The sequence below is a fragment of the Cyprinus carpio genome, chromosome B2, assembly GCF_018340385.1.
Source record: "Cyprinus carpio isolate SPL01 chromosome B2, ASM1834038v1, whole genome shotgun sequence".
Classification (NCBI taxonomy): domain Eukaryota; kingdom Metazoa; phylum Chordata; class Actinopteri; order Cypriniformes; family Cyprinidae; genus Cyprinus; species Cyprinus carpio.
The window spans coordinates 22,798,001-22,824,217 of record NC_056598.1 but is presented as its reverse complement, the minus strand read 5'-3'; the positions used below and the strand labels follow the sequence as shown (position 1 = coordinate 22,824,217).

The 26,217-nt window shown below is 38.4% G+C and overlaps 2 protein-coding genes across 2 annotated transcripts in view; one reads left to right on the top strand and one right to left on the bottom strand.

Annotated features, from left to right (window-relative positions):
- The first annotated feature begins 3,251 nt into the window (after positions 1–3,251).
- Positions 3,252–12,888, top strand: LOC122136316. Its single transcript, XM_042719169.1, has 5 exons — positions 3,252–3,504; positions 11,802–12,026; positions 12,376–12,501; positions 12,585–12,799; positions 12,862–12,888. Exons 1-5 carry the CDS (start codon positions 3,252–3,254, stop codon positions 12,886–12,888), a joined length of 846 nt encoding a protein of 281 aa, XP_042575103.1.
- Positions 12,889–13,378: 490 nt separating this feature from the next.
- The window catches only part of clstn2a (calsyntenin 2a), a 236,962-nt gene continuing 224,123 nt past the window's right edge, over positions 13,379–26,217 (bottom strand). The window contains exons 12-17 of the mRNA XM_042718714.1: positions 21,212–21,420; positions 20,599–20,766; positions 18,340–18,485; positions 17,411–17,534; positions 15,679–15,866; positions 13,379–15,282 (exon numbers count right to left, since the gene is read on the bottom strand). Of these exons, the coding sequence (XP_042574648.1) occupies positions 15,082–15,282; positions 15,679–15,866; positions 17,411–17,534; positions 18,340–18,485; positions 20,599–20,766; positions 21,212–21,420 (1,036 nt within the window). The 3' untranslated portion in view covers positions 13,379–15,081. The remainder of the gene's footprint in view (positions 15,283–15,678; positions 15,867–17,410; positions 17,535–18,339; positions 18,486–20,598; positions 20,767–21,211; positions 21,421–26,217) is intronic.

Genomic DNA, 26,217 nt, shown 5'->3' with positions numbered 1-26,217 from the left:
GAATAAGGCTTTATTAGATAAATCTAAGACATATAAACTAATCTAACACATAAGCATATGTACTCACACATTCACACAAGTTGCAGGAGGATAGAAAGTTAGGAAAGGATGAGTTTAAGAGAATGAAAATGTGGAATCCCAAGTTTACAGCAATATGTGAAATTGCATAGACATGAACAACCATTAATAACTTAATTAACCCTCGCACTGAGTTCCTCAATGAGGTTAAAATTATATTAGATAACACCAGTACAGATCAGAGTCTGGAGGTGTTACTAGTGTTGCCTGAAAGGGGGTTTCCCGAGGTTGCTGATTGGCTGGAAGTTCAGTAGTCGTTGAAGTGATGTCTTGGGAAGCCCGTGGTTGGGCGTTGGCTGACGATGGGGAGTTGTGAGCTGTTTGAAGTTGAACGGGCACTCGAGGTCAGACTCGGAGACATGGCATTACAAAACTTAACTCAGAACACGAAACTCTCAAACGGAAAAGAAAAGAAACTAAAGTAAAAGAACAGAAGTAAAGTTTGACGAGACTAGGTGGTGTTTCTTCTCATCGTGGCTAAGAAGCAGCAGGCGCGCAGGCCGAAGCAGGCTGGAACTGCGCTCAAAGAACGCTGAAAGTGATGACTAAAAGCATGACTAAAAGCAAAGGCTAAAAGCAGGCTAAAAGCAAAATTTGATGGTGTCCTGAGTATTTAAACTGGCCTTTCGGCCACACCTCAAATGTTGTCTTGACCAATTAGATATTGTCTTTGCTCGGGGTGTTGCGATGTTTGTCCTACCCATTCATAAATCATATGTTATCTTATCAGTCACGTGGTCTGAATTTTCCCGCTCTTGCAGGGTATAATTTGGACATGATTCCTATAACAAGAATATGATACATTTGACAAATAACTGATGGTCAGAAACATTTCAAACAAGCAGATTGAAACACATACATACTAAACATGAATATGAATCCTTAAGCTATCAAATAGTTATTAAAAGACATACACAATAAGTGATTATAAACATGATAGTCAAATGTGTGGGTTACATATAAATGAATATGGAGTTAAGCAATGGACTGATATTCATTTATAAGTCCTTTTGAGTTCATTAAACGACAGTTCTTGTGCCATTCTCTGAAATAAAGATGTTCTGTGGGGACCAGAGGTTAAAAGGTCCCCTTAGGAATTTCAGTCTAGTTCTGCTAGGTGGGGGTGAGGCAATCCAACGATCTTGTTTACTCTCATGGCTTTACATGTGAGGGTCAGACTGTCCATCTCTTTGATTACTTGCCCCAAATTTTACAATCTCTTCTTCGAATTGAAATTGTCAATAATTGTTCTAATGGTGTTAATGTTGAAAGCTGTTCTGTGAAAGAGCTGGTTGGTTATCTTGCTGTGGTGCTAGGAGTTGATTTACAACATCCTGTTGCCTTTCTGAGGAATTCGGCTCCTCATGTTTCAACCATGGGCCTGATCGAATCTCAAACCATTCTGTTTCCGAACCCAAAAGCTACATAAATATACAGTTTTGTCACAAAAGTAAAATAATCAGCATTTGAATGGGAAAGAGACACTTTCACTCATTCTAACAAAAGTCTTTATTGGTCAATGTACAGAAAGTGCTGCAGTGACCATCAAATAAGTTAAACAAAAACTTATATTTTATCTTTCCATTTCGTGAATCTACTGAGACACAGCAGCTTATACTACTGAAGTACCTACAGGCTTTGCAGCATTTGGACTGAGGGTGCGATTCCCAATATTGACCAGCAGATGACCATTACAGGATGCTTTTTGTAGGTCAAAATCAGGCTGTGACAGCTTTTCCGGCAATAAATTCTGGCTTCTGTAAGTGTGAGAGGGCATTAAATGAGAGTGTTTTATGTATATATGTGTAAGTGTGTGTGCACAAGTCTATGTCTGGATGTGAATCTTGCTTGTGTGAAGGTGTATGCATGTGTGCATGAGCGACCGTGTCTATGTGTGTGTTTGTGTCTTAATAGGGTAACGTTGATGGATCCCATTTAAGCTTTCCTTTCACTTTTCCCTTCTGAATGAAAGTCTCTTCCTCTTCATCACTGTCCTTGGATTCAGCACTAGAGAGATCTGCCAGTTCATCATCCTCTTCGTCTGCTTCAGAATACTTGGAAATCAACACGATTTTTTGGTAATGCTTTCATGCTGCTTTTTTATGGTCATTTTTTTCAATAAATACCTGTAACTGTACTTATATTTGCGTGCTACGTGTTTTATATTGTTCAGAAATTAATAGGTTTAGGGTAGGGGTGGGGTTAGGTGCTCCAATGAAAGTAAAAATTTATATAAAATTATTATTTGTTTATTATTTTTTTTTATTATTATTTTTACAAATGCATGCAAACATTAAAATAATACAGTAAACTGAAAACAATGGAGGACCCTGCACAAAAAAAAAGTGGTACCTTGAGCATCAAAAAGCTCTGCCAAGGGGTCCTGACAAAGTGTCAATATGTGACGAGTTGGGGGTGAAAATATGTTGTTCACACTGAAAACTTCATTTTGTCAAAATAAAATGTAAATAAAAATAAAATGTAATTATTTAAAGCATCACTGTTGCTGTTTCTCTGGACATTATTGGCTATCTAAAGTTCTGAATTTAGGACCCTTAAAAAATGGAGAACAGATGGTAATTGTTTTCAATTATCCTCTAGGCGACTGATATGAATCAACAGCTAATTCAATCTCTTTGACTCTTGAGAAAGGAGATTGTGTCTACAGTATGTGCATCTCTGTGAGACTTCATAGGTCTTCGATAATTACAGTCACCACAGTTCATTTGTTGCCCATTTACTTTTCCCTCTTTGATAATCTTACTAAATTCATGAAGCTCAAAGTCATAACTAACATGTCTTTTTACTTGTAAGACTAATATTTTATTCTGGTATATTTTCATGTGCATGAAAATTACACCTTTAAAGACAAGCTGTAGGCCTGGTGGAAGTGTGGTAAAACAACTGATGTGGACTACTGTGAAGTATCAATGGGGGGAAATAAAAAGTAATTTAAGTTCTTCTTTCCACTACATTTATTCATGTGCTCTTCAATTCAGTGGTTCTCAAAAACATTCCTGGAGGACCCCCAACATTGCACATTTTGCATATCGCCTTTGTCTGACACACCTGTCTGTCCTTTAAAGCCCGTCTCTTGCAGTCCGTAGACAGACACTTTTTGGCTACTGAAACTGATTTGTGTTTTGCAATCTGCATCTTGATATAGCCTAATAATGTCCTATAATGTCCTTCTGTATCTGCTGCTGATTGTGCTGTTCAGCTGTAACTGCAGCAGTATGTCTGAGGCACAGAAGAAGGAGGGGGAACCACCGACTGGCAGGAGCGAGTCTTTACCTGTGGAGTGTGGTGCTGCCGGGAATCAGCAGCCCTGCCTCATCACAGGGCTTTACCCACTGTTGACAGAGCTAAGCTCCAGTCTTCAGTCTCTGAAGGCCAGCATGGACCAGGAACAGTTTAGGAGAAAAGGTACTGTAAGGGCCGATTCACACAGAATGCGTTTCTGCTTTGAAAAACGTGAGATATGGGAAGTGGAAGGGGGAAAAAACACAAGCTTGCAAGATGGACAGTTAAACAAGAAAAACCATACAAAAGTAGCATAGTGCAATGAAAAAAAAATGTGTTCTGTCAATGTGAGAACCAGCCTTCCAGGCGCACAGATGGCACTAGGGATGGGGGGACATGACCCCTCCGATTCATAGTGACCCGATCCATCCCCCTCACTGTCTCAATGAAAGGCTCTATTAGTAAACAGAAGATTAGATGTTGGCTTTTGTTTGAATATGCTTGTGTCATCTTCACTTGTTTTCGCAATCGTCGTTGCCATGGTTGGATATGTACGTGTGGGGCTAAGATTTCAAAATAGGGGCGAGGCACGGTGGCCGAGAGAGCTCAACGTGCTGCAACTTCACAAAACACATTCAAATAGAAAAAGCATCAGCAAATTAAGAAAACACATTCATAAATCACACATCACACAAAAACCAAAAACACAAAAACGCAACACAACGAAATAAAAAAACAAGCTGCAAATACTGACAGCACAAACAAATACAGAAACGAGCAGCAAATACTCAACACAAACAAAATTACCCCAACAAAACGGTTTTTTTTTTTCTCTCTTCTTTTTTTTTTGGCGTATTGATTACCATTTGTATAACCACAGTTGTACAAATACCATGGTTAAACTATGGTTAGAGTAGTAAATCCATGGTTAATTTGTTAATGATTACAGTAACCATGTTTTGTTTGCTTTTTTATATAATAATTGTATTTATTAATTTCAATGGTAAAACCATAGGCTATGGTTGGTTTTGTAAGGTAAGTTGTAAAAGTAAGTTAGCCAGCTTACATAACCTTTCACAGTTACAGTAATTGTGTATTTAGTCAGCTTATTTAGGCTAATAATATACACACAAAAAAGCTAAGGAATCGTATGACCAGGATGTTAAAATAAACAAAGATCTTTGCAGAGCAAACATTGATAAATTATGTCCCAGACATAGTTGTCACTTTATGGTTTCCTTAAATATTTACGACGTGGTCTGTGTTTTTTTTTTTTTTTAGCACGTTTCTTTATTTGTTTGTGTTGTGAGTATTTGCAGCGCGTTTCTGTTTTTACAATGCATTTCTTTCTTTGCTTGTGTTGTGAGTATTTGTAGCACGTGTTGTCAAATTGATGAAGATGTTTTCTGAATTTGCAGGGGGTTTTTTTTTACATTTGCAGTGCGTTTAGCTCTTTCGGCCACCGTAGCAGGTCCTGTTGGGGTATGGTCGTGTTTGTTTTGGTGCTAAAGAATTAGGTCAGGGCAGACACAGGCTGAAGCACAATAATAATCTTACCATTACTTTACCCACGTTCTCACTACACACTGTTCGTCAATAAACACACATGACAATGTTTACGCTCTCTCTGTGTGTATGTTCTACGACTCCTGTGAGGAGCTGGTAGCTGCCTCAATTGTGCCCGTAGCGGTAACCATAGTGATCATATACAGGTGCATCTCAAAAAATTTGAATGTCATGGAAAAGTTCATTTCTTATATTCTAGATTCATTGCACACAAACTGAAATATTTCAAGTTTTTTGTTTTAATTCTGGAGTTAATAATGGATATGACTTACAGCTTAGAAAAATAAAAAAAATCAGTATCTCAAAAAATTTTAATATTTTCTCAAAGATCAATCAAAAAAAAAGATTTACAAAACAGAAATGTTCAAGATCTCCAAAGTAGGTTTAATTATGCACTCAAAACTTGGTTGGGGCTTTAGTGCAGCGTGGCATGGAGGCAATAAGCCTGTGGCAATGCTGAGCCATTATTGAAGCCCAGGTTTCTTTGATAACGGTCTTCAGCTCCTCAGTATTTTTTGTCAGATGTTACTTATCTTCCTCTTCACAATACCCCATAGATTCTCTGTGAGGTTTAGGTCAGGTGAGTTTGCTGGCCAATCAAGCACAGTATTATCATGGTCAGCAAACAGCTTGCAAGTGGTTGTGGCACTGTGAGCAGGTGCTAAAGTCCTGCTGCAAAATGAAATTAGAATCTCCATTAAGCTTGTCAGCAGATGGAAGCAGAAAATGCTCCAAAATCTCCTGGTTGATGGCTGCATTGACTTTGGACTTGATAAAACACAATGAACCAACACAAGCAGATGAAATGGCACCCAAATCATCACTGACTTCAGAAACTTCACACTGGACTTTGGATTCTGTGCCTCTCCAGTCTTCCTCCAGACTTCAGACCTTGATTTCCAAATGAAACGCTAAATTTACTTTCATCTGAAAAGAGGACTGTGAACCACTGAGCAACAGCCCAGTTCTTTTTCTCCTTACCCCAGGTGAGATGCTTCTGACATTTTTTTCTGGTTCAGGAGTGGCTTGGTTCTAGGAATGTGACAGCTGTAGCCTATTTCCTGAAGACATTGGAGTGTGGTGACTCCTGATGCGCTGACTCTGGCTTCAGTCAACTCCTTGTGAAGCTCTCCCAAGTTCTTGAATCAGCTTTTCCTGACAATGGCGACTCTAGAGACATTGCACTGTCCCCTCTGGCTTACTCTGACCCACCAGCTCCACTGGGGCTGGACGCCATGGGACAGACGTGGCCGAGGCTTCATCTGTACGTTTTCCCCCCGATTGCTCTGCTCCCGGGAGTTCTGGAGAGAGTGTGCTGGGATGGAGTCTGGCTGCTGTTAGTAGCCCCGTTCTGGCCAGGCCGGGTATGGTTCTTGGGCCTGATTTCTCTTTTTGACGGCACTCCATGGGAGGTTCCCGTCAGGAGAGATCTCCTCTTGCAGGCGGAGGGTGCCCAGTTGGTACAGTTCTGGAGTTCCTGCAGGCGTTTCTCTCCGCAGGGTTGACCCACTCCACCACGAAGGTCTACGTGGCGGCCATTGTGGCCTACCGCGCCCCTCTCGGTGGCCAGTCAATGGGCAGACACCCTCTGCTTACATGTTTCCTCTGCGGTGCGCTGAGGCTAAGGCCTCCGGCCAGAAGAAGCTTATGCTAAGTGGTGGATCAGGATGATATCCTAAAGCCTCGAGTCCTCTGATCTCCCCTCTCTTGGGGGTCAAGACTCACTCCTCTGAAGTTTGGCCATTGGACGGGTTGTGCCGATTACTGTCAGGGTCCTGGCTCCTTCTCTTGCTTTAGTTGTTCAGCTTCCCACACTAGGCAGAGATTTGTAAGTCTGGCGGCGTAGGCATTCTCATTCCCCAAAGCGTCTCCAACACAGCTTGAGTTCCTGAAGTGGAACATCTCAGGTTACACATGTAACCATGGTTCCTCGAAGGAACGAGACGCTGCGTCGCAGTGCCACACTTCCGGCATCTCTGCCAGCGCTTGCTTCATCCACTTGAGGCTAATGCCGGCTTCGCCGCACATGCTTTTAAGCTTCCTGGTCTCTGACGTCACCCGCCTATGACGTCTCGCCCATCCATTGGACTGATTACACACGTGATTCATAGCGGTTCACGCTGAGGGCGTTCCCCAAAGCGTCTCCGACGCAGCGTCTCGTTCCTTTGAGGAACCATGGTTACATGCGTAACCTGAGATGGTTTGGATGAACTAAGACCTTTTTGTTTATTCATTCATATTTCATGTCATTTTATCTCTTTGATAATTTTATTAAAATGTATTGCTTGGAAATACAGAAATACAGATTTGACATTTGTTATTCTCCATGTGTTTCCTTAATAATAAAAAAAAAAAACTGACAAATTAGATTCTGAATTTTCATTCTTTGTGGTTGAGTAATTTGTATGTAGAAAAAGGTCTGTGCAGAGAGATTTAGAGAATGTAAATCAACGAACTTTTCAAGTTGTGACTGGATATGCCACCTCTTTTTTAAAAGGCTTTATCTCGCTACCTGTGAACAAATAATATACAAAAACTTCAACCTATAGTTAAAAGGACACTATATAAATTTTGTCACAAAAGTAGAATAATCAGCAGTTTTTATTGTTCAATGTACATAAAGTGCTGCAAAATACTTAAACACATTATAAATGATTAAGGGAAACGTAAAGTGACTAATGCTTATCTGTGTTTGCACTGAAAGGGGAGATTTTTGTTTATTTTAACATCCTGATCATATGATACCTTAGTGTTTTTTTATTATTATTATTATTATTATTAGCCTAAATAAGCTGACAAAATACACAATTACTTTAACTGTGAAAAATTATGTAATCTTGCTTTTACAACTTCCTTTACAAAAATATAACATGGCTTTACTATTAATACATATATATATATATATATATATATATATATATATATATATATATATATATATATATATATATATATATATATATATATATATATAGTTAAACCATTGTAACCAGACATTAACCATGGTTTTGCTCCACTAACCATAGTTTAACCATGGTATTTGTACAATTGTGGTTATACAAATGGTAATCAACACGCCATAAATAAATAAATAAATAAATAAATAAATAAATAAATAAATAAATAAATAAATAAATAAATAAACAGCAAACAAACAAACTTGGTTACTACACATTTACTATAATAAAACCATGATTAATTTCTATTTGTTGGGGTAATTTTGGCATTGTTGGTGTCCTGCCATTGTGGTCTGTGCTACTAGCATTTTTGTGTTTGGTTGCAAGTATTTGCAGCACATGTGTTATCATACTGAAGAAGATGTTTTCTTAAATTTCTTTTTCTATTTGCATTTGTTTTTCTTAAGTTGTAGGGCGTTGAGTTCTCTTGGCCACCATAGAAATAGATATAATCACAAATCTATAATGCATCTAATGAAGTTTTACCTAGTTAACATACAATTGCAAAGCTCTGTGACTGTATTACTAATAAGAATTGAAATGGAGAGCTTAAATATTTCCTGGATAAATTTAGAAATAAGTTCACCTGCTGTCTTAAAAACGTGAGTTAACTCAACTTGAAGATTATGTCTCGGTTACGTGTGCAATCCTTGTTGCCTGAAGGAGGGATCAGAGACGTCATGTCGGTGACTGATGAATTGGGATCTCGCTTAGAGAGACCAATCTACATCGAGTGTAATTGAGTGTAAACTAAACGAGCCAATGCACATTAGCATGCGATTATTGCATCCAGCTGCCGCTGATCACAGCGTAAGCATAAAAAGGCAGCAGGTGCAACGCATATCAGGTTTTCACTGAGGAGCCGAGCCAGTGACCCGGCCAATCATTGATGGCACAGCAGCCGTGGTGACGGGATGTGACGTCTTCATTCCCTCCTTCAGGGAACGAGGGTTACATACGTAACCGGGACTGCAACCCTTTTTGGTGTAGGCCGGAGCTCGTAACAAGAAGACCAGTCACTATTGTCATAGCCCTACGCACGAGGGGATGGAGGAACTCGACAGGGCCTACAGTACGGACACTCTGGAGCAGTTTAAGCTAGCCAACACTAAACCGGGGCCTCTTAGTGCTTCTACCCGTTTGAGGTGAAAACACGGGAGGATACTGGCTCCACATGAAGGCTATAGAATCTTGTCAGCGAGGCGTCACAAGCCAGTGCCCAGGAGGATGCAACACTTCTAGTAGAGTGAGCTCGCAACCTGAGCAGGCGGGGCACACCCTGTGCCTGAAAAGCCAGGGTGATGGCATCCACAATCCAGTGGGCCATCCTCTGCTTAGAGACGGCATTCCCCTTCTGCCGCTCTCCGTAACAGACAAAGAGCTGGTCTGAGGTCCTAAAGCTGTGTGTCCAGTCTACGTAAGCTTTGTGTCCAATAAATGCATGCAGGTCTCCTACACTCTTGATGGAGGACAGTGCAAGCAGGAGCAGAGTTTTCCTTGAAAGAAACTTTAGCTCAACTGTCTGCAAAGGCTCAAATGGGCCCTGCTGCAGTGTTTTAAGCACCAGAGACAGGTCCCAAGATGGTATTAGCAACAGCATTCCCCTTCTGCCGGCCTCCATAACAGACAAAGAGCTGGTCTGAGTTCCTAAAGCTTTGTGTCCAGTCTACGTAAGCTTTGTGTCCAGAAAATGCATGCAGGTCCCCTACATTCATGATGGAGGCCAATGCAAGCAGGAGCATAGTTTTCATTGAAAAAAACTTTAGCCCAAATGACTGCAAAGGCTCAAATGGGCCCTGCTGTAGTGTTTTAAGTACCAGAGACAGGTCCCAAGCAGAGGCATGTCTACGTGGTGGCCAAGGGTTGCACCGCCCCCCCCCCCGAAACTTGGCTGGCCACCCCAGGTGTTAAGTTAAGTGCTTAACTTATAAATATGCATTTATTCAATTGTTTTATTAAGTGCATTTGTATTTGTTGTTTTTGTATATAGTTTTGCAATAAAAGCGTATTAACCAGGTTCCAGAAATAATCACTGAGGGTGCTTCTAAAATTAGTGAGGGTGCTCTACTCTTAATGCCCATTTTCACATATTTTCTCCCGTCTATTGCTTTGGTCATCATTGTGTCAATCACTGCTACTTCGAGAGTGAATCCCACATAAATATGCAGATGTCATTCCTGAAACTTTGCAACGTGTCTGTGGCTGAAAAACAAAGTTCTACATTTTAAATGGATCATAGACTAGAAAGCTTGCAAAGAGTGCTCATTACCACTAAAAAAGCTGTCACTCTTTGTTTAGTGAGTATATACACACTGTATTTGAACATACATCGTGCCGCAAACCATAATCCTCCCCACCCACCCCCAGCCACTCTCTTTTGAGCCAGTGCCCCAGACTGGCCACCCCATTTAAAATGCTCTAGACACGCCCCTGGACCCAAGAGGATACGGAGAGGGGCCGGGGAGGATTTAACCTTCTTGTCCCCCTAAGGAACCTAGCTCTCGCCTGGCAGCCGCCAGGACGAGCACTAGATCTCAGCAGAGGCAACGGAGCTCCGCCCCCCTGGAGGAAAGAGAGCCTGGCCCGCAGCTCCGAGATGATCATCTTCCCGCAATGGGAACATGACTCATCCGCGAACGCCACCTCAATGTGTTTAATGCCCAGATATGTGAGGCAGCGATTGTACCCAGCGCCAGGTAACGACCGCATCCAGAAACGCACGGGTGAAACGGCATCTTTAAAAAGACGATCCGTCATCTTTACAAAGATGCACCCGTGTAAGCTCTTTTAGAGAAGTAGGCTCTTTCAGGGAAATGCTCTTTTTGGTGCTAATATGCACTGGTTAAATAGTCATTTACAACATGACAGGGGGTAGGGCAGCCTGAAGTGCGCAACCCACTTGACACAGGAACGACCACCGCTGAAGTGCCATCCGCCAACACAAGAAGCTCCCTAGAGTGCACGGAATTCGTCACACACGAAGCAGTTTGGTAGGAGCAGAATGATGTTGTCGCTTGGCTCTGAAGTGAAAAACTGGTATGCATTGCATATGCGGCCTTTTTATGCTCATGCTGTAATCAGCGGCAGCTGGATGCAATAACCGCATGCCAATGTGCATTGGCTCATTTACTTTACACTTAAAGTACATTAGTCTCTCTAAGCGAGATCCCAAATCGTCGGTCACCGACGTGACGTTTAGAGTGACCGCCTGAAAGGGAACCTTTGTTTCAACTCACAAATAGTTAAGACAATGGATTACTTAAGTTTAATTTTTAAAAACTTGAGTTCAAACCCCAAAATGTGTCATGACGTTTGGAGTTAAAGAGAAGAAATAAGTTCAAATAATTTAATGGTGCTATAATGTTTTAACTGCAGTTTTTACTAATAAGAACTGAATTAAAGAGCTCTCTTATTGGCATTGTTATAGTCATAAAAAATGAATGGTAGAGCTCTCTGATTCAATTCTTACTAGTAAGAATGCAATTGCAGAACTCTGTAATTGTAATTGTTACTTAGTAAGAATTACATTAGAGAGCTCCCTAACTAGTATTTTTATTAGTAAGAATTTATAGCTCTCTAAAGGAATTCTTACTAAAAATGCTATTATGACAAGCACTGTGGGCAACTTTTTAAGCTAAAATGGCTTTTCAGAAGCCTCAGGCTATTAATTTTGGCTTCTTTTATTTATTGATACACACCTACCTTTACGTCAAGTTGACAAAGTGTGAAAGTAAAATTTGAAGTGGCATATGTGGCATGCCTATATCCTGTTACAATACCAGGTGCAACCGGAATTCCTGAAATCAAAACCTTTAAGTAGCTTGCACAGAGCTTGTGTTGTGCTTGTATCCTCTGGTAATAGAGCTGTTAAGCTATTGTTCAAGTGGTGTGACTGCAAAACCTTAAAATGAAGATGTCCTGCACCATTCTGTATTCATTGCTGCTTCTCCTGTTCAGCTGTGCCACTGTCTGAGGTCCAGCAGAAAGAGAAAGGAGTTCAGGCTGAGGTGACTGAGCATTTGAATGTAAAGGAAAGCAGTGCTCTTTTGGCCTTTGGTGAGTTTCAGCCACATATTTTCACATGGATCCAGTCTGAGCTGGCAGAGCTAAAATCTACTACGAGTTGTCTGAAGAACACACTGCAGGTCACAGAGGAACAGCTGGAGCAGCTCAAAAGAAAAGGTAACCTCCTATCTGTTCTCATTTCACAAAATGAAAAAAAAAGAAAAGAAAAAAATGCTAGTTACATATCTGTGTTTTTTGTGTTCACCACCATTACACTGCCTCACTGCTGATTATACATATGGCAGAGTAAGTTATTTTAGTAATAAAGTAATCAGAACATGTTTATAATTCAGTCTCTCATTTACTAGCTAGCAGTCTGCATAGGCATCTTTAAACAGACTCTATAAACTACTGTATAACCAATGAAAAGATATGAAATATAGTGAGATGATAATGTGTAACTGTAATAATATACAGTAGTGTGCATGATTATTTTTTAACAAAACATGATCTCTAATCCACACAGAAGATAAAGTGGCATTTGCAGCCACACTTGGGAACAGAGGTAGCATTGGGCCTTTCAACACTGAGATAACTCTGGTTTACAAAGATGTCTTTGTGAATGAAGGAAGTGCTTACAACCCAACCACTGGTATGTGTTCTTATAAGGAATCTTTATTAATATTTCATATCACATTTTATAAAAACTTTAATGTTATTTGTTGTGTGTTACAGGTATCTGTACAGCATTTGTTAAAGGAGTCTATTTCTTCACTTTCTCTGGACATAACCACTCATCTAAACCTATGAGTCTAAAACTCTTAAATGGACAACAGATGATAACTATTTACAATCATCCTCAAGGTAACCGCTATGAAACAGCATCTAATTCAATCTCTTTGACTGAGAAAGGAGATCAAGTCTACATGCGTCTCGGGGAAAATCCATGGGTCTTTGATAATGAAAATTACCATACTTCATTTTGTGGCCATTTACTTTTTTCTCTTTGAAGGTCCTATTCTCAACAAATCTCAACTGAAGGTGTTTAAATCACTTTTCAAATCCTGATTCACTTAAGAGTAAACTAAAAGAATTATAGAACATGTTCTTTTGAGTTTAAGACCTCTTTGTTTATATTTCATGTCATTTTATCTCTTTGATAATTCTATTAAAATGTATTGCTTGAAAATACAGAAATACAGATTTGACATTTGTTATTCTCCATATGTTTTCTAAATAATAATAATAAAAAACTGACAAATAAGATGCTGACCTGTCATTCTTTGTGGTTGAGTAATTTGTATGTAGAAAAAGGTCTTTGCAGAGAGATTTAGAAAATGTAAATTAACAAACTTTACAAGTCCTGACTGGATATGCCACCCTTTCTTTTAAGGCTTTCTCTCTTTACCTGTGAACAAATAAAATACAAAAACTTTAACCTAAAATTAAAAGGACACTGTATAAATATATAGTTTTGTCACAAAAGTAAAATAAACAGCATTTGAATGGGAAAGAGACACTTTCACTCATTCTAACGAAAGTCTTTATTGGTCAATGTACAGAAAGTGCTGCAGTGACCATCAAAGAAGTTAAACAAAAACCCTTTACAAAACAAAAGGAGAGAAACATACAAAAGAAAATAATAGTCTTACATGATTTTACAGGGTTGCTCTTTTTAAAAGTTTCTTTTTTGTTCCTGTTCTATAACACACATGGTAAAAAGGACTAGTGAAATATAGGAATGAAAGGTGTGGGAGGTGGACGGAGGGGGAACGGGATGGGCAAGGACAAGGCTGACATCACAAGCACGTTTTGGCTGATGGCATGAGAAATCCTAACCACTGCAACAGACATTACATAAAACCCAGTGCACATATTCATAAATGCACATGTCAAGGGGGAAAAACCATGAGGATCATCTACAGTTGCTCTGGCTTTACTATTCTATAAGAAAACAAAACAGTGTCAAAAGCCTCAGATTTCACAAGATTTGGCTTTTGTTTGTAGTTTTTTCAGTTTTCTATTTCATTTCTGTACACTGTGGGGAGGTTAGTAAAGACTTTCACAATTTACCAAAATAGGCTAAAACCACTGATCCATTTTCTTCTATTTTCTTTCCTTTAATAGCTTAAAAGTGCCTTTGTCTACAGAGACAAATCTATTTGAGGTGAAGTGAGGGAGAAACCATCCGTGGTTGAGGTGAGGACACCATGAACGATAAAAGAGAGATCAACACAGACAGAGAGAGGAGGAGGAGGAACCTTCCTCTTCAGCAAGCAAGTGTGGACATAAAGAGGCTGTGTGAGGGATGCAGGAGAACGTGAGGAATCTGAGTCACCATTCAACTACTCTACAGTTCCCTATTTACAGAAGACAGGCATATAAAAATGTACAGACACACTTCCTCCTATCTTACCACTGAGAACCCAAAAAGCGAAAAGAGGAAAAAAAGTTTGAAATATTTTTTGTTTGTTTGTTTTGTTTTTAAATGTTATCTCATTACTATATATAATTTTTGCTGAAAGGGAACCGTCTCAATCAAAAACTTTCTGAGGATCTAAAATTAACCTATTTGCTAGATTTCAAATGAAGAAAATATCATTATTATATACTTTCATTGCAAAAAACAACTTTTGGGTATTTACTATTGCATATCAATGCAATATTAAATGTTACTCTGAAGACAACAAATGGTGAAAGCATAGCCACACTGTCAAATATAACAGTTTAGTATTTCAGAAAGGTAGAAAGCGTTGTGGCGTTATACTATAATCTGATTAATCAACTAAAAAAAAAAAAAAAAAAAAAAAAAACGGTAACCGTAAATAACAAACATCCCAGAGATGTTGATTCACAATGTATTCCATTGTGTCGATTTATCTTTCCTTTTCGTCAATCTACTGAGACACAGCAGCTTATACTACTGTAGTACATACAGGCTTTGCAGCGTTTGGACTGAGGGTGCGATTCCCAATATTGACCAGCAGATGGCGTTACAGGATGCTTTTTGTGGGTGTTGGAAAGAGTCAAACTCAGGCTGATGTGAGGCAAACTCAGCTTTTCAGGCAATAAATTCTGGCTTCTGTAAGTGTGAGAGGGCATTAAATGCGAGTGTTTTATGTATATATGTGTAAGTGTGTATGCACAAGTCTATGTCTGCATGTGAATCTTGCTTCTGTGAAGGTGTATGCATGTTTGTGTGAGCGACCGTGTCTGTGTCTGTGTTTGTGTCTTAATAGGGTAACGTTGACGGGTCCCACTCAAGCTTTCCTTTCACTTTTCCCTTCTGAATGTTAGTCTTTTCCTCTTCATCACTGTCCTCAGATTCAGCACTAGAGAGATCTGCCAGTTCATCATCCTCTTCGTCTTCATCCTCCTCTTCATCTGGTTCCTCCTCCATTACCTCCTCGGCAGTCTGAGTCCCATTAATGCTCTAGAACCAACAGCAGAATTATGATATTTAGACAATCTTCATGATGAAATAGTCAAACTCCACACACTACAGAGCAGTGTTGTTATTGTTAAAGGAACAGTTCATCCAAAAATTTAAACTCTGTCATCATTTACTCACCCTCAAGTTGTTCTAAACCTGAATGAGTTTCTTTATTCTCATGAACACAATAAAAGAAAAAAAAAACAGTTGACGGTAGCCATTGACTTTCTATACTATGGAAGTAATTGGCTACCATCAACTGTTTGGTTACTAACTTTCTTGATGTTCAAAAGAAATATTATGCTTTAGACTCTCTAATTCATTCAATTTATTAATTCAAAACTCACAGCCTAGAGTTTCAATCTGCCAGTCTTTACCGATGATGCACATACTGACCTCCATGGGATTAACAGTGATGTTAAGATTGGAGTTGTCCCAGTCCATCTCTGGGTCTTTTCTTCCCTCTTCGTCCTCTTTTGAACCATCCTGGTGGGTGGTGTGGATGCGGTAGATGCCCAAGACCACAATGACCACCAGGGCGGCGATGCACATTATGATAACCACTGTCGCAGCAGGAGGGGTACCTAATGACACATGGGAGAAGATATACATATACATATATATTTTATCCTGTTCTGCAAAACTGCAAAGTTGTGGCATGTTACAGTACAAACAGCAATTTATAATCCAGATTTGATAAAACATGCTTAAAGCTGTTAAGTTGCTACAATCCATTAAGATTGCTATTGTGATTATTATTAATAATAATAATGTAATTATGCACTGATCATTGTCTTATATCATATTGATGTTGCCAGAGTTTCATACAAGCAATGTGTACAAGTCTCTTATAGTCACCAAGGCTGCATTTATTTGCATCATATATTTGAAAAACACAGTAGAAACAGTAATATTGTGTAATAAAATGAAATGAATATGAATACAATTTAAATATATTTCAAAGCCTAATTTATTCCTGTGAAGGTAAAGCTGAATTTTCAGCATTATTATTCCAGTCTTCAGTATCACATGATCCTTCAGAAATCATTCTAATATGCTGAATTGCTGCTCAAGAATAATTTCTGAACAATGTTGAAAACAGCTGTGCTGCATATCATTTTTGAAATAGATTTTTAAAAAATTTTTACATCATAAATACTGTACCTTTACTGTCACTTCTAAACAATTTAATGTGTCCTTGCGGTATAAAACTATTAATTTCTTAAATAAAAACGTTTGGACAGAAGTCTATATTGAGAGAGAAACACAAAAGAGATATAGAGAGAGATGTATGGGTGTTTTAATCACCCTGCTTTACTGTTAACTGTAGTACAATAACTGGAATGCATGACCTTGAGCCGCATATAAGTCTAGTCTTTCTATCTCCCAATTATGTATATTCATAGTATTGTTATATGACTCACTCAGCCATACAAAAATCAATACAATCCCGGATTACTGTCGTTTAGTGTTTTTCTAAGGGAGGTCTGTTCTAGGTGGCTGAGGTGAAGCTTATTTAGCTGTGCTGACAGCGGAAGACAGTCTCGCACAGTTCACTTTAAGAACAGTGTCGTTTACGAAGACCTTGCAGTCAGCAAGAGCAGGATTGGGAGCATGAGGTCACAGTGCCACCTGCTGTTTTTCCATGTCTCTCCTAAATCAGCATGTCTCGCATCCTGTCATCTCTCTACCGCTTTTTTTCTTCAGTCCAGAGAGCAGAATGCTCCATCTCGCTGCAGTCAGCTGTGCTCTGTGCGCCCTTGGGGAGATAATTGGTGTCCCTGGTGTGTGTGCGTGAGCTGGTAGAGTAAGTGTAATTTCCCAAGATCCTTCAAACCAAAAATACGTTCTCAAGAGCCTGTCATCTGCATAGACTAGTGTATGGATTTTGTATGTACATGTGTGTACATTTAGCTTTTTTATAAGCTGAATTCTCCAATTAATAGTTTTTGTGACACATTTACTGTTCTCTTAAAGCCACTGTTTTACAATTCAGTTAGATGAACAACAAATTATTCACAAAATAAATCAATAAATTTTCATTTTCAACACAATAGTGTCATACAGGGTAAAATGACTACATGACCAGGAATGGATGAGCTTTAAGAGGCATCCAGGCTGACTTTACCTGAGATGTGATCAGAGTTGACAGTATGGACCACCAGTGGATGATGCACAGGTCTCATGTACTGAGACTGGATGGCCATGTGATTGACATGCTCTACAGCCTCTGAGCTGTGCACTATTCCAATCTGAGAGGTGGAACAAACAGAAAATAGCTCAGAGAGACAACAGGGAGAATGAAAATCTGACCTTATGGCCACATCAAGAATGAATTAATTAATTAATTAATGGATATTTATTGGATTGATCACAAGTGAACCTGTAAATTTTATAATATAAAATGTCAAATGTAAATAGAAAATATTATAAATATAAAAATATAAATTAATTAATATAAATAAATGATAAATACAATACTAAAATTATATATAAAACATTATACTATTGAAAATATAATGATGCTATCAGTTCAATACTGTATTAATAAAAAAAAAGTAAAACCATTTAAATTTAAATCTGTGAATTTTAGGATATTGTACACTGCACTATATTTTAGAAGTACTGTATCACGGTAGCTGGTTTTGTCTCAAGTGTTTCCACTGATGCAGATGTCCCAGTTTCCTCTAATTTATTTGGTATAGTCTGTATTGTCATACAGAATGAATGATGAGCCATTATTTAAATAGCCTCCCATTTTAATACCACCCAGCTTGTTATTGCATCAGGAATTTTAGATTTATCCACTGCTACAAGTTTCAAAAAAACTTAACATGTCAGTCAGATGGTTTATTTCTATCTTAATGGACAGTTCTTAATCAGAAATCAAGAGTCAAAAGTCAAGGCTCTGCAAGAGACGTGCACAGCTAACTGTTAAGTACTAGGAGTCCAAAAGCGCAAAAAGCCAAAAGAAGAGCAGGATTTGAAAGAGGGGATAAAGTGAATGGATGATAAAAAGAATAAGAAGCCCTGCCAAGTATGAAGGCAGTCTCTGACCTCCAAGTTGAACTCATTGCTTGTGTAGCGTCCATTCAGTTCAGAGCAACTGAGCCGGAACCTTCTCTCAGACAGACCGCCAGGCTTCCAGTTATGGTACCTCACCTGCCTGATGGCCTGTTCATAATGCACCATGGAGTCCACACCTGAGACCAAAGAAAGACCAGTGTCAGGAACTCAGACAAAAGAGCTACAGAGGCCTGGGAGACACTCAACATGGAGTCTGTGAACAAGTAGGAGGTCTTAGACCTTTTCTAATAACTCTAAAACCACTTTATGAAATGTAACAGTGATTTGAATTTGCTTGCAAAAAGTCAAATGTACAGAATGATTGATAGAGGCAGAGATCTGTTCATGAGTCTGAGCAAGGCTTTTGAGCACAATCAAGAGTGACTTTTAAAGATCAAAACTATTTTTTTTTTCAAGAGCTAGAAAAAGGATACACAAATACTTTTTAAAGAAATGGTTTACTTTTCTTGCAGATAATGAAAAAAAAAAGATTTATTGTATAAAATACCATTTAAAAGTTTGAGGTCAGTAAGATTTTTTAACAAAATTAATAGTGCATTATGTGCATCAAATTGATCAAAAGTGATAGTAAAGACATTATAATGTTATAAAATATTTATATTTCAAATTTAAGCTGTTCTTTTTAACTTTCTATTAATCAAATAACCCTGGTGCATCACAGTTTACACAAAACTATTAAGCAGCAGAACTGTGTTCAACATTTATAATAATACAAAATGTTCCTTGAGCACCAAATCAGCAAATTAAAATGATTTCTGAAGGATCATCTACTGAAGACTGAAGTAGAGCTTGCTCAAAATGGAGCTTTGCTTTGTAAGTCACAGGAATAAAATACATTTTAAAATATATTAAAATAAAAAACATTGTAAAATGTAATAATATTTCTCAATATTATTGTTTTTACTGTATTTTTGATCAAATAAATGCAGCCTTGGTAAAGACTTCTTTTAAAAACAAGGCAAGATTATCAGTGAATAATGGTTTAATCATTGATCTGTTCCTCACACAAATCTATCATTTGTTTGGCAGGAGAAGGCTTTGAATATAGCATACAATTAATTTAAAATACAGCACACAGTTTTTTTATGGTGAGTTTGTGGTGCTTATTTGTCATTTTGGAGCATGATCCCTATTCGTTGTAACATGCTTCAACACATCTCCCTTTGTGTTCCACAGATGTAATTGATGAGAGATTTCCCATTCTTGGGGTTGATTACATGAACACAAGATTACATGCCCTGCAATACAACCAAGGGCAGTTTACAGAATCATTACAGAATCAATTGAACATCTACAGATCTAGATTTAAAGGGCACCTATTATGCAAAATTCACTTTTACATGGTGTTTGGACATAACTGTGTGTTGGCAGTGCGTGAACACAACCACCCTACAATAATAAAAATCCACATACTTATTTTTTAATCCCCATTAAACCAAAGCAGTCTCAGGGTGTACTCACACTAGGCATTTTGAGCTGCGCCCAAGTGCGTTTGACCCCCAAAGCCTGGTTTGTTTGACTAGTGTGAGCGCTCTGTGCCGCGCCCGAGTGGGGTTCGTGTAGCCGGCCCTGGCCTGGTTGGAAGAGGAGGGCCAGGGCACGGTTCGGTTGGGCTTAAATTATATATATTTTTTTATATTATTTTTTGTATTATTATTTATTGGACATAAATTATTAATTATTGATTATTAATTATTCGGCAGAATATTAGTGAAAACAGTTTTCTCCGTTATCTCATACATGGCGTAAGCATGCTCCGGCCTAGAATGTTTAGTGCAAGTGTGAGTGCAGGCCAGTGGGGTAGTGGGGAGGGGGAAAAATCGTGCTCTGGCTTGGTTCAAGGCAACCTTGCCTAATTTGAGTACACCCTCAGTAGACTTAAAGTAATACACAGCAAAACAGCTCTTTTTTAGACATGCCCCAAAAATGACATTTTCCACATGTTATAATAAATGATCTGTGGGGTATTTTAAGCTGAAACTTCACAGAGACATTCTGGGGACACCCAAGACCAATATTACACCTTGTAAAAAGAGGCATAATAGGTGACATTTAAATAGGTTCAACATTGAGAACCTATGTAAAAAAATAAACATTGAAAAAAAGCCTTCAGCTGTGAATAAACAATAAATGAAATAGTCACTGTAAAGTAGAAACATAATGAGATTATGAGAAACATTCTTGCAGCAGATGGCTGTATAGTAGATCGAGACATGTGGTCGACCATACCGTAGATGGAGATGCCAGAGGTAGAGTTGGTGGCATCCAGATGTTTGCCCAAGAGAGAGCTGTGGTGGATCTCCAGACTCTCCCACTCCGGGTCCAGCTCCTCTCCGATCACAAGCACATCACAATAATCCAGGTTATGCATCAACTCCAGCACACCAGGCCTGCGGGCTACACAAACACACACGCGCACACTGTTACACAGGCACAAATACAGAGTGGCAAATATATGACCTCCTGCCGTATCCACAAACAACCATTGATTGTGTATGAATTTAATTTCGATGATTTATCGTTTCACTACTCCTGGCTCTACATTCAATAAAAGAAGCCGGACACTTTTGTTGAACTTTAAATGAAAAAGGACACTAATAAAAAACAACTGACTTAAGGTCAGTGTAATAACCAGCAGAAGGCATTTATAATCTTGATAATAATAGACTAAAACGTTATTAAAAAAATACGCTGAGAGGAATCCGTGGGAAGAAAATTCAGTAAATATTCTAAAACGTTTATACGATTACATTACAGGCAAACTGTGCACCTCTGAAATAAATAAATGCAAAGGAGTGAGATTATGTTAATATATGAGCTGTGAAAGTGAGTCATCTATCACCTGAGCTGAGGGTGGCGTCGGTCTTGGTGACGGTACTAATGATGTGTATGTCCTTAAACAGGGCCACCCCGAAAGGGGCTCGGAGCTGAGCCGCGGGCCAAACCAGCCGCTCCACTCCAGCAATGGTGATCCGAGGTTCACTGGGCGGCAACACCATCACCATCGCTTTGATGTCTGGAATGGAGATGCACGTATCTTCACCGAAACACCTACAAGCAAAACAGAGAGAAGGGAAACAAGAGACTTATTCAGGGTAACACTGGAAGACTAGAACTGATGCATAGGGCCACAGACTGACATTGTCTGATGGGATAAGTCATGTTCAAAACTTTTAAAATTTTAAATCATCAATGCTTTTTGGCAGAGTTTACCCAAATTTTTGGGGGGAATGGACACGCCAACCCATCATGATTTTCATCATTTATAATTTATCCAGCTGTGTACAAACTTTTGACTTTATTGTGTACATATGAATAAAGACAGAAAATTAGGATAAAAACAAACAAACAAATTAGGAAATACTTAGTAAATACTTTTACAAGGAGGTTAAATTGGCTCAATTTGGCTTCTTTTAGGAAGAATTTATGACTAGCAAATATATAAATAACACTGCTGAGACTCACATACATTAGTTATTAATGCATACAGGATCATTAAGAGTAATCAATGGGAAATAAAATAAAATAAAATCTTCCTTTACAAAGACTTAAGTTAATAATATTTTTTTTCCCTGAACCTATGATTAACAAATTATTATGTAAATTTCATTGGTGATGCTCACATACAGGATTTATGAGGAATAGATAAAATAAAATCCCCAACTTTATGCATTCAAACACACTTTAGCACTGCAAATAATTAAACACTCTTGCTTCCCAAAATAAAGTCTGTATCTCACTTTGAGCAAAAGCCCATTAAGAGGTACTGACACTCACAACTCTCTTTCAGTCGAGTGTTTGGACAGTTGATGACTACAGTGTCTAACTTTTGTTTCAGGCTGTCACCGTCAACTTCAGCACGGTCGCACCTCACAGGTGAAATCAATCATGGGACCAATTAATGATGCCAAACCATAGTTAGTTTTAAAGCAGGGAGTCGACAAAAATATTCGCGAGAACACAAGCAGTGTGCTCAGCTTGGTGCACCCTCCTCCTGATGCCAGCTGAAGAAGTTGGTATGGCAGTCAGAAGCAGTGTTGATTAAGACCAAGGCGCTGAAGCGTGGACTGCAATAGACTCACACACAGACCTGCTGGGGAAATTGGAGTCCCTCCAGCTTCATTACAGCTAGTATGCGAGGAGAAAGGGGGAAATAAAGTGTCTTAGGATTAACAGGCCTCCCTTTCTCAGGAGGCACCCAGTAATTACTCTTTTTCAAGGGTGAGCCCTAAAGAGCACTCGTTGGTTTACTAATTCATTTATATACTCGCCCGCTAATTAAGAACTATCTGTTTGTTCAAGACAACAACACGCTTTCTGCCACCGTCTCGGGTGGAGAGATGCTTAGCCGCGCTCGAGCAATGGTGCGCTATCTCCCTGAGGTAATTCCTCCACACAGCTTGCCTAAACGCTCTCCCTCAAGTCGCCATGGAGAATGGCCTTGAATGAGAAGGAAGGGGAGCGCAAAATTGTGTGGAACCAACACAACAATTATGTCTAACGACTGCAGTAAAAATGACGATGGAAAGTTTGTGATGTGTAAAAGTGGCTCCCTTTGGTCACCTTGAGCTACATACTAAAAAAAAGTAGTTGAAAGCACGCTCACTCATTAAAAAGGCTTTGTGAAAAAGGCCAACAATCTTGCTTTATTTACAGGGCTGATTTAAGGATATTGGGAGCTGGTCTAAGACAGACTATGGCTATTACAAGAGCATACGGCTCACTCCACTATCGACAAGGGAAGTCTGTTCTTATTTAGGCAATCCTCTTCACCAATGCACACTAGACAAGTATAGAAGCCTCTCTCTTCTTTTATTCTCTCCTGGTCTCACTTTCTCCACTGTAAATTTTCATTTCGGTACGTATCAGCCAAGTGCGACTGGATCCAATAGGTTTCATTAGACTGCTGTCAGATGACACGATCCTTTCACCCTTGACAATCAAATGAACGTTTTCAAAGGGAAAAGGACCCCTCTGAAAATACTAGCAATGTAGCTAGCAGTGTTTCAAAAGTTTGGGATTAGTAAGGTCTTTTTCATGTTTTTAAAAGTCTCTTACACTCACCAAGGCTGCATTTGTAAAATAAAACAATATATAGTAAAACAGTATATTCTGAAATAAGACTGCAATTTCAATTAATTGTTTTCTAATTCAGTATATTTAAATAATGTATTTCTGAGATGGCAGAGCTGAATTTTCAGCAGCCATTACTCCAGTCTTCAATGACACATGATATTTCTAGAATCATTCTAATATGCTGATTTGGTACTCAAGAAACATTTCTTATTATAATCAGTGTTGAAAACAGGTATAAAAAAAGAAAAGAAAAAAAAAAAACTTTGATATTTATGTTTTTAAAAAACCCTGCATTTATTTGAATATATTGAATAACTAAATATATTATTTTGGAAAAAATAAATAAATAATCTTTATTTAATTGGTTCATTTAAATGGACCATCTGAACGTACCGACTCAATATTATTGAATCAGACTCCCAAAGATTCATATGAGACAGAGTTGAGTTTAATTATAATTTTAGATCTCGCTGCTGCAAGCTGCATCAGAAACAAAATAAAGACAAAGAAAAGAAAAGAAAAAAGTTTGTCATGGAAAAGTTATCCATCTCAACAACTAAGCTATTGTAGGTATTAAAATCAGCAGCTTGAATCACATTTTTTTTTTTTTTATTAGAGGAGAGTGAAATCTACAAAATAAATCAATTCTTTTTTTTTTCTTTTTTTTTAATGGAGCGATACTAAAATGAAAGGAAAGGAAGTCCAGGTAATGATAAACAAGAACCATCAAACCATTATTTTCTCCAATTATTGACCTGAAGTGCTCGATAGTAAAGCCTCTGAACATTTTATTGTGTGAGAGGATGGCAGAGAAAAGACCAGCGAACAATATAGTGAGAGAAAAGAGATAAAAGAGAGAAAAATAAGACAGAAGGTAACCCCTGTGAAGTCTTTGTATATTATTACTGTACTTAAGATGTCAAATTAACAGCAGGAAGTCCTGCTCTGCACCATTTTCTGCTCTGTTGTGCAGTAATAGTACAGTGTTCTTATAGAATATACTGCACTATGTTGTGGTAGTTCACCCAAAAATAAAAATTCTGTTATCATTTACTTACTCTCATGTTGTTTCAAACGGCTTTGTGTGAAACAAAAAAGGAGATGTTTAGACTGGATGTCCAGGCTGCTTTTTCAATAAAATAAAAGGGGATTCGCCATGGTCACTATTCCTAGCGAATAGTTGTACTTGATAACACCTTTTTCACTCAAAAAAGTCAGTCATACAGGTTTGGAACAATAAATCATGACAGAATTGTCATTTTTGTGTGATTCCTTCCTGCCATGTGCTGTACAGAGCAGTGTTGTCACTCTCTGACCCGTGCTGTGCAACAGTATCTTTAATTGTGTTGTGTTGTGCTGTACTGCAGAGGCTGGCTCTCTGACACAGCAGATTTTCTTTCATCATGATCTTTCATGTTCTCTTCAGCAAGTCTCACTACAGTCATCACCACCAGCAGGCCTGTCCATTATCCACAGACACAAGGCCACTGCCAGAACACTACATGCTGCTGAATATAACAGCTTCAGCCAAGTTGCTTTGCCATCAAATCTATACCTCAAACACTATATGGTACTTGCAACACCAAGGTCATGGGTTCAGTTGCTAAGAAATGCATGGACTGAAATTGTATGTATGTAATATGAATGTGGATAAAATGGTTAAAATCATCTGCCAAATGCATATCTGTAATGGTGTGTGTGCGCACACCAAAAGCAAAGTGAATATTTGCATTGCATAACTCTAGTTTACTCACAGAATGTTTCTTGCGTCACTTGTGCGAAGCATCAAAGCATTAAAAAAATCCGATAGAACTAGACGTGTCAATAAGCTCTTCGCCAATTGCTCTAGCTCTTTGCTAGAGTTGACATTTTTCAACTTGTGTGGAAGACGTGTATATCATGTGTTCACGGCAATTGCATCACCCAATTTGTGATATCTGCATCCCTCTGTGCGAATTTGCGTCTTATTTGCATATTTGCATTGATTTTGTATGTAATCTACTCACACGAATTGTTAAATTCTATTCTATTCTATTTGGGCTCCCAGCTGGTTTAGACAGGTTTAAATGACCAAAACATCTCTTATACTTGTAAACCAGACCAATTTGATTAAGCTGGGTGACCAGCAAACCATTCAAGGCTGGTTTAAGATAGGGCTGAATGTTAATAATGCACTGTTAATCATGATCATTTTCCCTCAATAATTGTAATCATGATGGTTCTCATTTGAGAAACGTGTTTTCAGAATTAATGCACTTTTAATAAAACTCTCTTTTATAAAAATCACACTCTTTATAAAGAACTGTTAAAACCGTATAAAGCGTATCTTCCCAACACTAATTTCAATCATTTCAAATTATATTAAAGTTTATCTATTAAAACAACTACTGCCACTTTTTTTGCAGTGCATGGTTGCCAGGTTAGGTAAATTATGTAAAGCAGTGGGCAGAAAATATATCCACTTAAGAGAAAAGTTTGAAATGGGGGATTTGAAATTGTGACATTTGGCAACCCCAAGCGTGAAACCTTGTGGAGGCTTGTTCCCATTGAAAGATAACAGAAATGTCAAATGAAACAAGCTTTCATGATAAATAACCAGCAGACAATCAAGAGAAGCAGAAATCATGATCCTGATTAATAAATACAATTAATCATGCAGCCCTACTTTAAGCTGTATTTTTCAGTAGGTCAATACTTTTAAATCTTTAGAGAAAAACTCAAAACATTTTCTCTTCACCTCTACTCATATTTGCCGGGGTAATTTTCTTTAGA